The sequence below is a fragment of the Perissodus microlepis genome, chromosome 5 (genome assembly GCF_051167445.1).
Source record: "Perissodus microlepis isolate ML-2025 ecotype Zambia chromosome 5, ASM5116744v1, whole genome shotgun sequence".
Taxonomy (NCBI): Eukaryota; Metazoa; Chordata; class Actinopteri; order Cichliformes; family Cichlidae; genus Perissodus; species Perissodus microlepis.
The window spans coordinates 27,294,592-27,310,091 of NC_140465.1; the positions used below are offsets into that span (position 1 = coordinate 27,294,592).

The following is a 15,500-nucleotide window of genomic DNA, read 5'->3' on the forward strand; positions in this document are numbered from 1 at the left end:
AGACTGTTTGAATTTGTACTTTGGGAAGAAAGCGAAGAATCAAGAAAACATCCTGAACAGCTGAACTGATTCTGCAGAGAAGCAGACTGTGTGCGTGTGCAGTGCTTCCTCTGTGTGGGTTGGTAACTGTGTGCGTGTGTCACTGACTGCGTGGGTTGAATGTCAAATGAATACATCTCATTGACATGTACAAAGTGCTATTTCGTCTGCTGTTGTGATATATGAACTGTACTACATGGTCAGAGTGTGCGTGTGTGCGTGTGTGTGTCTAAGCGTGTGTGTTTGTGTGTGCGTGTGGGAGCTGAGGTTGGGCTGCTGTTTGAAGTGAGCGATGGGGTGCAGCGCTGCAGCTGCTGTTTGCATGCTAATGCTGCGGCAGAGCTGGAGGACGTGGGAGAGGAGGGGAAAAGGCCAGAGCACGCCCCCACAAACACACATACACACATAATCACAACCTGCCATTTCACACCTTTCCTGGTGGAGAATCAGAACAGGCTGGATGTGTTGATGTGTTGCTGCCTCGCTGCAGAGAATCAGGAGGATCAAACCCACAAACACAGACTAATCAAAAGCTCTGTCAGCCATCGTTGGACTGGTGTTACAGGTCTCCTGCAGATTAGAAAATTGTGTTTTTGCAGCATGTCGGAGTCATTTGGGAGGTAGCGCACTGCAGACTTTCTTCCTGGGCATCTTCGACCGGGAGGGAAGACTCGGTCATTTCAATTATTTGCAAAAAAATCAGAAAACAAATCAAAAATGTACCTCAAGGAGATTTACGCTCTGTCCGATATTTGTATATAACACATAATTGCAACAGAGCTGAATATTAAACAAGATAAGAATAAAAAGCGTTCATATGCGAATCATAGTGTTCCTGATTTCTACAGTGAGGCTTAATGGTAGACATGAAGCCTCAGTGTGAGGAAATCCTCATTACCAGTTTCTGCTCCCATAAAAGAAACACAAGTCCAAGAGTGAAATGTCAGCAGTAATGGCCTGAGTCTGAGCACAGAGGCATAAGCCGATCAAACTATCTGAAATGCTACTGTGAAAAACATTATGTAGAAAATAAAGCTGAACGCTGAGAACTCTGAGAGAAATAGAGATATTTTAATTCTCAACGGAGCTCAAGTTTGAGGCAGTGTGTTTGAAGCATTTATTTATAAGAACAAAATCTTTGTGTATGTACAGTGCATTCAGCTTTTTCTGACTTCAGTTTGTGCTAATGAATGAGATCATTCACTAAATAAAATGTGGACGGTGACAAACCCACTGAAGTGGCTCACCTTCATCTTTCTCTTCATCATGCAGACACTAGCCCAATTCCAGTCCATTCTCTACAATGAGTGTGACAAATGAGTGTAGCTTTGTGTGGAGTCACACTTGCAGCTGCAGAAGGGGTTCTTCATTAAATGAGAATAGAAGAATAGAAAAGAGGACTGTATCCTCTTGAGGATATTCAAGGGTGCAAGGGAAACCAGGGTGTCCTGTTGTGGGTGCTCCACGAGTTGGGGATCAGTCACGTTGACAGTTCCTACACAACTGCAGTGAGAGTTTGGTTTGCATTCCCGGCAATAAGATAGACTTGTTCTTGGTGGGTGTTGTACTCTGCCAGGGCACTCACGAGATCACGAGATCTATTCAGAAATGTTACCCAGTTACGAATTATATGTGTTATATGTGATACTGTGCTACTGTTCTGTGTCCACATTTGTATGTAGGCAGGTGTGTGTGTATGTGTGTGTATGTGCAGCTGCTTTCCGTAGCACCTTCAGACCTGGTGGGTGTGGCCCTGCTAGAAGGCGGGCCACACCTCAAGACCATTGCCACACACCTGCTGCTGATCAGGCTCGTCGGGGGAGCTATTTAAGAGACTGATGGAGCTCCCACCAACGTGGGATCATTGAGTTAAATGCCAAGTCAAGTGTGTGTCAGTGTACAGTAGTGTGGATCATGTATGCCCGCGGGGGTCAGTGGTTGACGGCTGCTTCTGTTGTTTTCCTGCAGGAGGAACGTGGAACAAGAAGGACAGCACGCACAGGGTGTGCAGAAACACGACAGTGGAGAGCACGAGCACGGACGTTGGAGTGGGACACACACACGGGAGTCTAGAGAGCAACAGGGATTTATTGTGCATCTGTTATTTACCTCACTGTAAATAAACGCACTGTCTTCACTAAAGAGTCCAGCATTTGGGTCCTCCTTCCTCACATCGCCACGGCTTGCCCTGGCAAACCGTGACAGAATGGTCCCGCCAGACATGGATCCAGCAGACTCAATGGAGAGGCTAAGGAGAGGGAGGTGACTAATAAAGTTTATAAACTGTGTGACTTGTGGTGGGAGAAGTCCGAGGAAGTGTTGCGTAGCGCCGTGGAGAGGCAGCTGCAGGAAACGCTTCTTAATTTTCCCTGGCTGGTGGACTCTCTCAACCCAGTCGTCATGGACTTCCTGCTCTCCACCCTCCACCTCCACCCTCCAACTCAGGCTGCTCACCGGCCTGGACAGCCGGTAGATTCACAGCCTGACACGCCAGCCCCATCGTCTACACGTAAACGACATTCCGGGAATCTACAGCCGGCTGTGGTGAGTAATAAGGACAATTTTTTTTACTTCCCACACCATCTGTTTTTGTGTTTGCAGTGGACGGTGACGCCGCTGATGCTGCTGTAAGCCAGCCGTTAGCGCAGGTAGCATTACCTCAGTCAGAGGTCTCCACACCACTCGCTGCTTCACCATCTGCAGCGGATGTGCCACCATCGTCTCGTCTGCCTGCAGCCACCACTCTGCCATCTTCTCCACCACCTGCTGCTATGGCGCCACCCGGAAGTGCTCAGCCTGAGCTGGAGGAGCTCAGCAAGCCAGAGGAGCGCACGCTCCCCGCGGAGGAGTTTAGCGAGCTGGAGGAGGCCGCGCTGCCTGTGGAGGAGCTCAGCGGGCCGGAGGAGGCCGCGCTGCCTGTGGAGGAGCTCAGCGAGTCGGAGGGACCAGCGCATCCAGCACGTCCACGTCCGGCACGGCCAGCACGCCATGGATCCGGAGATGCGCCGCCGCCGCCACTGGATCCGTGGCAGCCTGCCGGAGCTGCAACACTGCCGCCACCGAACCCGTGGCAGGCCCCCAGAACTGTTTTGCCGCTGCTGCCGGACCCATGGCCACCCGCTGGAGCTGCAGCGCCGCCGCCACTGGACCCGTGGCAGGCCGCCAGAGCCGCGACACCGTCGCAGCCACTGCAGCTGAGGTAAGCCACCTGAACTCTTTTTGTTATAGTTATCGGCCGCTGCTGGATGCGTGGTCTGACTTGGGACTGTGAGCTGGAAGTGTTTTTTGGGGTTTTTTTTTAGTTTTGGGATTGGTTCATGGACACCTCCAAGGTGAGCATGACCAACTGGAACATGGAGCAGGCCCCAGAGATGTTGCAGAGATGAAATTTCTTAGATGGCTTGGGAATGAGAGAAGAGCTGCATGAGGTGGCAGGGGAACATCTCTGGTTTGAACGCTGGCCCATGATCCAGATCCAGATAAGCAGCAGAAGACCGATGGGTGGATGAATGGATGGATACAAATACAGCAGCAAGCTTTGGGATATACCCTCTTCTGTCGTTTCTTGGGAAACAGACTGTTACCAATAAGCCTCTATTGCTATCTATACTTCTCTAAAGGATAGAGTAAAATCATCTAAATTTTTATTAGATAGAATGGTATTCTATTTCTGTTTAATTTATTTATTAACATCTGAAATGTTCCCATCTTAATTCCTCTGTTCTTTCTTGTTCATTGTAACTCAATAACTTATGAGATGACATATATCAACAATATAATAAAAAAAGGTTGAGACACTTCTCGATTTAATTTATTACTGGAAAGGCTGTGAAATAATCAAATGGAACTCGTATTTTAAGTGTATGGACTTTCCTCCATGTCAGATGGTGCTTCACCATCACAGAGTGTGGTTAATAAACTTGCATTGGTGCAGAGCCTGTGCTGGAGGGCTTTATAATACAGTGCCAGTGACAAGTAGTTGCTTTGAAGTGGCACCTAAAGTGGCAGAACCTCCACGAGAATGCTCAAGCAAAGTGAGGGCTGGACTGGAATTTTTTCCATACTGTGGGTTTCACTTTAACAACACTATTAAGGATGACACTGAGTCCTGGAGTTCACCTGGACACTCACATTGGCTTTATCTGCACACTTTAAGAAAAACTCAACTAGTTTAAAACAGATCTCTGAAGAAAAAGAAGTGCAATCTCAACAATTTTACTCAATTATTACACATGGAGTCAGTCTACTATTGTTTCATAAATCAAAGAAGAGTCTACATGTGTCATGGCTGTGCTGTGTGGCAGGCAGGAAGTAGGACCCAAACACAGGACTCATACACGGGGAGGAATTAAACTCAAAGCGGCAGCTTTATTCACTAGAAAAAAATTATAACATCACATACAAAACTAAACTGGAAACTAAAAATGAACCAGAAACACAAAGGGAGAAACACAGCACTGTGAGGGTACATGAAAGCTAATGACGCAACAACGGACAGAGGAAAACGCAGGGCTTAAATACAGAAGGGAGTAATGAGGGAATGGGAAACGGGGGAAACACAGCTGGGACTAATATGACACAACAAGACCGGGAGGAAGCAAAACTGAATACACTGAACACAGGAAAATGAACTATCAAAGTAAAACAGGAAATACATGACTATACACAGAGATGCAGACTTAACAAGGAGACACGGCTGGGGAGACACAGGAGATGAATGAACACAGAGACACATGTAACTCAACAAAAAACAAGGAACACAAGAACAGCCCAGAGAACACACAGACTAAACACAAGCTGAGGTAAACACAAAAGGAGGGAGAACGAAGATCGCTGAGAACTAAAAACCAAAACCATGCACAACAATAATCAAAGAATATAATTCCAGAGTCTGAAACACAAATACTGGGTCGCAAACCCGTGACAACATGGTTCCTTGGTGTGGTACGGCAGGCCATAGGCAGTGTTGGGGAGTAACGGAATACATGTACCGCCGTTACGTATTTAAAATACAAAATATGAGTAACTGTATTCCGTTACAGTTACCGTTTAAAAAGGTGGTATTCAGAATACAGTTACTTTGTTGAAATAAATGGATTACACTGCGGTACTTTCCTGTTTCATTTTGTCGCGGGTCAGGACTGTTTGGGTTTTGTTTGACAGCTACGTTCTGTTGTTCCAGGCGGCAGCGTTACGGTTGCCATGGTTACAGGGCGATGCTCTCTCTCTCTCTGCAACTGTGTGTTTCCTGGGTGAGAGAGCGCCTTTTCGTTGTTGTTGTTGTTGTGCTAAGCTAACAGGCAGAATGCTACAAGCATAGCTCTAAAGAATGTAGCATCATGGGCAGTGTAGTCCGTGTTGCAGGGAGAATGGACTGCCATACACGTTATGGGTCTGTGAGCGCGAGGAGGGAGAAAAAGGGGAGTGGAAAGGTACGAGTTGTCATCGAGCAAAAACGGGAGCTGGAAGCATGTAAATATAATAATAACCACTGTAGCCAAGAAGAGAGCCTGACGAGCCCAGCTGTAAGTAAGCTATTAAGACTCGACTGTACACTGTGTTCGTGTTTTCCTCCGAAAACAATAAGTTCCGTTGCAGCAGTCTTTCAACGCCTCTCTCTGTCTCTCGCAAGAAAAGTTGACCCACACAACAAAGTAAAGCTATTTTTCGGCTACGAGCCGACAGGGACCCCGCCGTATTAGTCAGAGGTCCCTTCACTACAGTTCGGAGTCCCGGACCTTCAGTAATAGTAATTAATCACACAGCAATAGTACATTCACGTTGTTGTAAAAAGCATGATAATATATTAAGTATTCCAAAGTATTCAGAATACGTTACTGTCATTGAGTAACGTAACGGAATACGTTACAGAATACATTTTGGGGCATGTATTCTGTATTCTGTAATGGAATACATTTTAAAAGTAACCTTCCCAACACTGGCCATAGGTAATGTCTTAATGTCAGTAAGAACATTTAAATATGGAAGATGATTCAGAACATTGAATGATTTAATCTAACATCATGAAAGTTGGTCACCTGCAACTTGTCTTAGGTCAGGGTTTTGGGGTCTTCACACAGGATGCAATATTGCTTTGTTCAGGCCATTGTTCAAGGGAGACAGAGAGGATAGCAAAATATTCAGACTATGCAAATCTCCCTGTCCGAGGTTTCGGACAGGAACACATGATAAGATGATATTGCTGACCTATAAAATGCTACATGACATTGAAAACACATGCTTTATATTGGAACTGGATATTGGAATCTGTCTAAGAAAGAGTTTTCCTTCTTGGGTCTGAATAAAAACGCCAACTTATGCTGAATAACTCAGACACACAATGTCATGTATGTTGTTTCCATGTTTTGTTCCTTGCCTCCTGCTCGCTGGATCCTTTGTTTCTATCTGTTCATCTCTATCTGCGTGTGTCATATAGCAGTCAGTCTTTAAATTTGTGCAGTTTGTAAAAGCACATTTAGGGCTTGGGTTGAGTGTTGTTTTGAAGAAAAAAAAAAGTCTAAAGAAGTCAATTTTAAGAAACAAGAAAATGTTGCAGTTTAAATGAAGCCTCACACGTTCATTTTGACATTACAGTTTCTGTCTTTCCAAAGCAGGGCAAAAATACTCTCAGTCCTATGATGATCCCATCTAGATTGGCTGCTGGTGATCTAGTGGATGTCAACAGGTTAACAATTTGCAGCACAATGCTTTTGCATGCAAAATAAAGGGGATTCATGTTCTCAAGTCATCCAGTGGACCTGAGTGAACCCTTTAGTGGGTTGGCTCTGGCCTGTGGACCGTTTGTTTGACACCCCTGCTGTATGTGGTGCCAGTGTGAACGAGTGTGTGATTCCACTTGTCACATTTCCAGTATTGTGGGCTGAGTGCCTCATGGGAGTCTTCTGTGGTAGTTATTTTGCCAGTTAAGGCAAACTAAGTGATGTATACCATTCGTATAAATGTGGTGGAACTGTAATTTACTGAAGTTCTGCTGAAAAGCTGAGATCAGTCTATCATTAGTGATGTGTGATACTGCATATTTAAATATGTAAATATGGGACAGTATCGCCGATACCGATCCTTTTCAATAAATAAGGTGGATGCGTCATTGAATTGCTAAATCGCAATTAATTTTCATGACCTGAAGTGTTTTTTGTAATGTTTCCTTTTTTATTATTAAATAGTAAAAACTCAGGACATAATTAGGACAAAGTCTATAATTAAATAGAAAAGACTTTATTATTGTGGCGGACGTGGACTCACCTGCACGTCATCCACAATCACGCCTTGCTTGTGTTGTTGTTGTTTTTGGTGGTGATATGTATGGCTGGCAGCGGGAGAGCTGCAGCTGTTGAATGTACTGTTACAGCAACCGTGTGATTATTGTAAGGTGGACAGCGCGCAGGACGGACAGGCTGGGGGTGAGCTGGAGGCTGGCGTGCCAGCGGGACCTGCCAAGCTGGAGACGGAGGTCGAGGTGCGCGAGGGTCCTTACACGCCCGAGGGTCTGGCCTCTCTTCCAACAGAGGCTGGTATGTTGCTCCGGCTCACTTCCACGCCTGCTGCGCCGCCGCTGCTTGCCACATGGGTGGCCCCCGGACCAGCTCCGGGGCTGCTGCCTGAGGCGCGGACAGCCCCTGGATCCATCTTGTCAACCGCCGCTGCTGGATGCGCGGGCGACCGCCAGAGTGGACACTTCCCCGTCGCTGGGCTGGGGCATGGGGCATGGGGCGCCGATGGTCCCTCGCCTGCTCACAGAGTGAGCTGGATTTTGGGCCATGATGCAGAGCAGGGTGTCTTCAGGTGATTCAGCCTTTCCGTCTGTCCATTGGTCTGCAGATGGAAACCTGAGCTCAGACAACAAACCCCAGTTTGTCTCCCAAGCCTGGAGACAAACTGGGGACCTCTCTCAGACACAATTTCTATGGGTATGCCTGTACAACTTGAAAACATGGTCAACCAGGATTTTTGCAATCTCTGAAGTGGTAGAAAATGTATTAAGGGCAACAAAGTTGGTTGCTTTTGAGAACCTGTCAATGATTAAGAGGAAGATGGTCTTACCATTACAAGCTGGCAGACGAGTGATGAAATCTAAGGAGATGTGTGACCACAGATGATGAGGAGTAGCTAGCATCTGAAGCAATCCGGTGGCTGGTAGTGTTTGCATTGTACTTCTGGCACAGGTGGTACACATCACTACATAGTACTTGACATCCTTTTCTAAGGAGTCCCGCTAGAAGTAGCGCACGAGAAGGAAAGACTGTTCTGCTTATCTACGGGTGGCAGGTGAATTGTGCCATGTGTTCCCAGTGAATAATGGGGGAGTGGACTGTGGAGAGAACTTAATGACAGTTAGGATGACCTGAGCCAGGGTCAGGGTCATTTTGCAGGGCTTGTTGGATCATAGTCTCCGTATCTCAAGTTAGGCTGCCAATGGTGCATGAGGCGGGCAAGACTCCAACTTGCAGGTGTCATCGGAGAACATGCGAGAAAGAGCGTCGGGTTTGACGATTCTAGAACTGGGGCGACAGGATCCATTAAAGTTAAAGTGTCCAAAAAACAAAGACCAACAAGCCTGGCAAGCTTTTAATCTTTTAGCTGAATATAACGATTTTTATGGTCTGTCCAAATGATCAAAGGTTGCTCGGTTCCCTGTAGCCAGTGGCACTGAGGTGAACAGTTTAGTTTGGAAAAGGCTACTTTGGATTCTGCAGATCAGTCAAATGGAACTTTAGGTGAGGTGAGTTCAGTGAGTGGTGTGGCTACCTTGTTTAGTTACAGATGAAGCAGCGACACTGCCGAATCTGAGGAAGCATTGTCAGCTTTTCTGTAAGGTTGGGGTGGGCCAATCAATGACAGCACAATTTTGACTGGGTCCGTGTAGCCCAGAAACGAGACAGCTAGGGAGTGAAACTCCCACTTCTTAGCCTTCATGTAGAGATGATTCTCCAAAAGCTGCTGCAACACACTGCGGACATAAACACGGTGTTCTACCAGGAACAGAAAAAATCAAAACCGTGTATACATCAAAATGTTGTCAAGGTAGATAAACACATTTAGGAAGTCTCTTAACGTCATTAACTAAGGCCTGGAAGACGGCTGGGGCATTGGTGAGTAGTTAAAGTGTGCGAGAGGGGTATTAATAGCTGTTTATTATTCGTCGACCTATCGGATGCGGACGAGATGGTTGGCATTGTGAAGCTTAAGCTTTGTGAAGCTCAGTGGAGAGGTTCAAAGGCAGAGTTAATGAAAGGCAGTGGTTATTTATTTTTGACTCTGACTTCATTAAGCCTGCAATATTCTATACACGGTCTGATTGTATCTTTTTTTGCCACAAAAAAAACCCCTTAGCTCCTACTGGGGAGCAGGACGGGCAGGTGACTCCTGCAGGCAGTGACTCACGGATGTACTTTCCATTGCCTCCCTTTCCTGCTGTGACAGATTGTATAAATGGCTGGAGGGAAGAAGAAGGTCGGCAGCCTGTCCAGAGAGGACAGCGCCATGTTTTTACTATCTCCTATAATCTTGATACTCCTCTGACACAGATTAGAGGTCTGCCGTAGCAGGAGGTGCAGGGTCTGAGTTAGTGGGGCCTGAGGGGAGTGCAGATTGAAGACGGTTTCTGGGAAAGCTGTGGAGGCCTGGGCTGTCTGAGCTGAAGTGGGAGATAAAGATGGCATGAATTTCTTGGAGAACAGAAAACATCTTGTCCCGAGTGTCGCTAATGGCTTGACAGTGTTGATCTAGGTATTGTAGCACTTGCTCATGTACACCAAGCACTGCGTCCTGTTTCTTAATTGCAGAGCAAATTGGGTGTGCTGGGTCCATGTGTGGACAGAACATACTGTCAGAAAGGGCTGAGAGGCCAGTGTGAGAATGAACCCAAAAGTATACTCAGTGCACGAAGGGTTCAAATTTAAACTGATTTTATTAAAAAAAAGAATCGTTGCAGATAAAGTGAGGCACTGAAGGAGTTTCACAGGGACAGGCTCCACTGCAATGGGAAGAGAGAGGCATTATTACCAGAAATGATTGCTTTAGGTGGGTCTTGCAACAACAAAGTGAAAGGAGATGACTCACTTGGCAGGCAGGCGAGAGAGATTATCAAGGGAGGGGAGATTCTCTGGGGAAGACGGTAAGGTGAGCGGCAGGTGAGGTGGGATGTCCACTCATGATTTCGGTGAGCTGTGGATGATTACGGAGAGCAGGACAGCAGGCAGGTAAGTTTTCCATTTATTCCACAGGAGGTGCAGTCGTGACTGGGAGGTGAATTTAGTTTGGCAGCAGCGGGACCAAAACGCCAGTTTCAGAGAAATTCAGGTAGGTACAGAGGTAGGTGAGGAATGAACCCGAGGAGAAGGCAGCTGGAGAAGGCGCACGAGATTACACACAAGGGAACACTTGAATGAGCGAAACATGAAGACCGATTTACCGCTACGGTTTAGCTGACAATCTGGTGGAGAGTGATGGTCTGCACCAGTCCTGAAAGCTACCACGCTGACTACTGGTGACGAGCTACAGGTGGAGAGAGGCAGCCAAGTAGCTCATGAACTCCAGGTAGAAGTCAGCACCACCACATCACCAACACCAGGATCATGACAGTACCACTTTGATAGCTTATAAAAAGTTCAGGGACTAAGCAGCAAGACATAACTAGTGATATTCAGTAGTTATGTGAACACATAAAACAGGACTGCCAAATAAAAGATTAAAATTATTGATTATTAAACAGAATAAAATTAAATTAAATAAATACCAAGCGAATGTGTGTGGTATTTGTGCAAGAATAAAAATTATTCACAAAAGATTCATTATGAATAAATAATTTAACACTGTTCGTGGCCTCAGTCCAGTTTTTTCTTCCTTGTAAACATTCCAACCCTCAGACTAACAGACAAATAACTCAAAGAAAGAATAGATAGAAAACTATAAGATCAAATCGGACTTATGACTGCTGGAGAGATGTTCCAGGCAAAGCTGAATACATGCTTTCTTCATTCTGAATGCATGAATGAATCTAAAAATTAAAAGAAAAAAAGCAGCTCTCTTCTCTTCTGTCCCGGATCAGGCCACTTAGCACAAAATGTCTGTGCACAGTTATGGCTCTGACTTCTCAGCCCACTCATTATGATACATAACAAAGTTATTCACCTTTATTCAGCTGCTCATGCATCTGATGGCTTCTGAAACAAAGGAGTCCTTCATCTACTGATCACTACATATATGTTATATACATATTTTTTCCGTCAAGACCAAAGACCGCCACCTCCAAAGAGAATCAGAAGAAGAGAACAGGTGTGCAATATGCCATGTCTTCTCTGGATAGACACTGTAATGTTGCACGACTTGTTTATGAATGTGCAGTTGCAGAAAAGAGAGAAAGAAACACCTACTCTGTTCTAAAGAGTTGTTTTTTATTTGACTGATTTTATTCATGCATTTTATTTTATTTTTTTGTCATGCATAAAACAATATGCACAGAGGCAGCCAGAGTAGAATCACAATTTACAAGTACTGTAAAAATAATACATAATACAAGAAAAAATACCTTTAGAAATAAAGGTGGGTAATTTATAAACTCTGAACATTCTCCCACATTTCATTTCCAACTTATCTAATTAAAATAACACAGCCTGTCTGGGTAATTTTGACGGAGGATTCATCTTCAGTTGTGCAACTAAAAACCGTGACTTCTTGCCAGAAACCTTCTAGATGAATCCAAAATAGTATTAGCGATATTCTGTGTTGAACTCTTAGCTTTATGGTTTAATATGCCTCATTATAGTGTGCAGAGGCCTTCACTAAGGGACATATCTGAGGCGGTGCTTATTCTGGGATGTGAAAAACCGCAGGTTAAAAAGGCTGGATGGTGGTAATTAATCTTTGTGGGATGGCATAATTAACTGCTAAAATAACCCCCAAAAGATTTAATGACTTAAATCTGTAAAAACTGTAAAGGTTTATATTGTTTCTGTAAGAGAGTTCATGTCATTCAAATGATGGATGAAGCTGCAGAAAGACCGTAGAGTGTGTGGTCTATTTCTTCTAGATGTATACACGGTACATCTGAGAAAGAGAGGGAAGCTTCCCTGAGTCGAAAGCCAGAATGATGTTAATGGTGTCAGCGAGCAACCCCTCCCACCTGGACAGCAATAATGACAAGGTTGGACTTCAGGTCAGGGACCACCAGGAGAGCTCCAAGCCACGAGGGAAACCTCACGCTGCTGTGGGGACTCCTCTGCCTTGTTATCCATCTCCTCATAACCAGCTGCAGGAGCCATGCTGCTAGACTCCCTGAATAGGTTACAGAGATCAATGTTTAATGTTGCCTCGTATGGATTCCCTCCTGACCTTTCACCCCAGCTGTCAAGGCAATATTTCTTCTCGATCAACTGTAGAAACAACTAAAGACACAACACTGCATGCATTTAAAATTTGTCATTAAAATAAATGTAAAGTGTAGGCTTGGTTCTACTGAAGTCAATCATAAAATATTAAACAGCCCACCACACAGAACTGTTTTTTAAAAATATTAAATTATGAATAACTGACAATTTATCAGTGAATACAAACAAAGCTAAATAACTCCAAAAACACAGATAAAAGAGTAATTTTGACATTTGTTCTTTTTATTTTTTATGTTTGAAGACCCCAGAGGACCTAATATGCAGACATAACAGGAACTTGCAAGTGGGTGGATAAACAAAAAACTTTAATCTAAAACTTACTGATAATAAAGGGCATTGTACGGTGTGACACAAAACTCAACAAACAAATAAAATTGAAAAAGCAACAGGAATTAACCAAGAGGGGGGGAGCCCGCAGAAAGAAAACAAGGACAACTCAGGAACAGAAGGGAAATGATGCAGAAAATCAGGAGGTCTCCAGATAACAGGGAATTTCAAACCAGGAACGTTTTCGATGTGAGACGGTAGATCTGTTTATATAAACAATGAATGAACAATGAAACAGCCTTAAAGGCACAAATCTTCAGGATATCAAATATTTATCATTTAAGACAACACCTTATAGGCAAAAATGTGTTAATTCCACGCACACGCATATTTAAACTGTAATACTAGTACTAGTTTTGAACTAGTAGTCATTTTAAATTGCTCTGACTTCTGTACTTCTCCTTTATTTTTTAAAAAATAATTTTTGCTGTTCTGATTCTAGTACCCTCTAAAATGTCTGACGGTCATTTATTCCGCCACTTTGCTGAAATATCACAGCTATTACATGGATTGCAGTGACATTTTATCCAGATTTAATGGCGAAAAGAAGATCAGCGCTCATAACTTAGATTTTCCCCTGACTTTATCTCTGCTGTCACCAAATGCTCTCAACAACATTGGGTTGTTTGCATGAAGCTTGGCACACAAATTCGTGTCTTCATCGAAATAGACAGCAATCATTTTGATGGCTCCTCAGTTTTTTATCTTGTGCGATTATTAAAGTCTTGTTAGCTAAATTTGGCACATTAATGTACAGAACTGTGTTTGGAAGCTGTTATTGGTTGATCCAGACTGTGGATGATGCAATGATTTAAACAGTTCGATATGCCCTGGTCACTTTTACCTAGTTTCCTCTCATTAGAGATGGTACTGTATATATTGTATGAGATCAAAGCAAAGCTGTCACAGTTCTGGGTTCTTGTAATGTAGTCCTTGTTTTTCTACTTTCCACATCCTGTTTGTGACACCTGAACCTCCAGTTTGTGTCTTCCCTCCCTTTTAACCTCCACTTGTGTCCGATTTCCCTTTTTTTTACGATTATCTGGCCTGTCCACATTGGTTTCACCTAAATAGTAAATGGACTTGTTCTTATTCTTATTGTTCTTGCACTCGAAGTTTTTTCAGAGCAACTCAGGGTTTAGGATCTTGCTCAAAGGATACTTTCAAAGGAATACTCAAAGGAAAACTATCAACATTTCAGTCAGTAGATGACCTGCTCCACATGTTGAGCAGCAGCCACTTGTGTTCAGTCGCCTCTGTGTGTAGACAGTCTATATATTCTTGCTGCTCCCCTGGTCTTTTGGGTTTAAGTAAGCCAACTGCCATGGTCCCCATGTGCTCTCGGGTTCAGACCTGCTGTCTTCAGTCTCTTCCTCTCTGATGTGTGAATGTGTGCATGGGTGTATCTATACTACACAAGTATGATCTTGTCATGATGTGCCCGCCCACCTGCTGGCTTTCTATAAAAATTTGCCTGCCCCACTCTCACCCACAAAGAAATACTTGCCTGAACTCAAATTCGTAGACCGTGCTAACACTTGCCTGCACTCAAGTATGTGAAGGAACGCTTATCTACGTCTGTGCTGCTGTAAACCAAAGGAAACTCACCTGAAACCTTTCCTTAAAATGCAGTAGTTACTTACCTGAACCAGCAACACGTGGGCACAAAGCACTTTTTCCAGCACGTTTTGCCCTTGAAACCTTTGCACAAACTGTGACACCAATAAAGTTTTTTGTATATTTTGCCTGTCTCACTTACTGCTAGATAAAATGCAAATACAATTTCACCCTGAAAGACTACACCAATTGTTTTTGGATATGATATTAACCACTCAGCAAGCCAAATTATTTGTTAGACAAATCCTTTAAAAATTTACTAAAAAGCAAAAACAAAGCCAGGCAAAACTTGTCAAAGTTGGTTTTGGTTTTTGAGTTGTCTTTGTAAATTAAAGTGAAAAGCCTTAATGCTACTGGCAGTTGCATCAGTTTGATGAAGGTGAATACAGTCCCCATATTTCAAGATTCTCACCAAAGCTCTGACTGACAGAAACATTCATTCAAGGAACTGCACTGTTGGTTTAATGCTACAGCCTCTTAGACTGCAGCTCTTAAATACCTGAACAGAAACAAAACATTGACTGAAATCTCATCTGTTTGGATGGCATGTCAGACAGCTTTGTAAAACCTGTCTCACCCACACCTTTTAGATGTCAGCAACTATCTGTCTTGCACATTATCTGTAGCTGGCAAGAAGCTGACAGGCAATATTCACACTTTCTTTCTGCAGAGATCAGTTGGCACTGTACTGATTTAGCCCCATATTTTTGTTTTTTACAAAGCCCAATAAGTTCCATAAAGTAATGTTATTTGGCATGTGGGATCAAGTTATTTTTTTGCTCAAATAAGTGATATTTCAGTCTTGTGAGAACAAATTAATTATCTTGTGTGCTCAAGCTATTTATCTTGAGAAGGAAATTTTCTACAGAATCAGGATATGGTTTAGCAAAAATTCTTAAGACTAATGCAAAACAATATGTAGACAGACAGGTCACGTAGAAACCACACATAAAAATAGGAGGTAAAGTAAATATAAGTAAATATAATATATTTGAGCTTCTTTGAATTTTCTGCTATCTGTTTCAGCAAAGGTTAGGTTACTCTTAGATCTTACATTTACATTGGCCATATGGGGACCACTAAAAATATTGGGGTGTCACACCAAAAACA

General features: G+C 43.7%; 1 protein-coding gene across 1 annotated transcript; it reads left to right on the forward strand.

The window, feature by feature from the left end:
• Positions 1 to 1,913: 1,913 nt before the first annotated feature.
• On the forward strand, positions 1,914 to 3,829 carry LOC146387480 (uncharacterized). Its single transcript, XM_084927238.1, has 2 exons — positions 1,914 to 2,548; positions 2,641 to 3,829. Exons 1-2 carry the CDS (start codon positions 2,440 to 2,442, stop codon positions 3,240 to 3,242), a joined length of 711 nt encoding a protein of 236 aa, XP_084783364.1. The 5' UTR covers positions 1,914 to 2,439; the 3' UTR covers positions 3,243 to 3,829.
• The last annotated feature ends 11,671 nt before the right edge of the window (positions 3,830 to 15,500 follow it).

Coding starts and splice junctions, on each gene's coding strand:
- LOC146387480 (XM_084927238.1), top strand. CDS start 2,440: ATGGACTTCCTGCTCTCCACCCTCCACCTCCACCCTCCAACTCAGGCT. Junction 2,549..2,640: donor GCCAGCCCCATCGTCTACAC/GTAAACGACATT, acceptor TTGTGTTTGCAG/TGGACGGTGACGCCGCTGAT.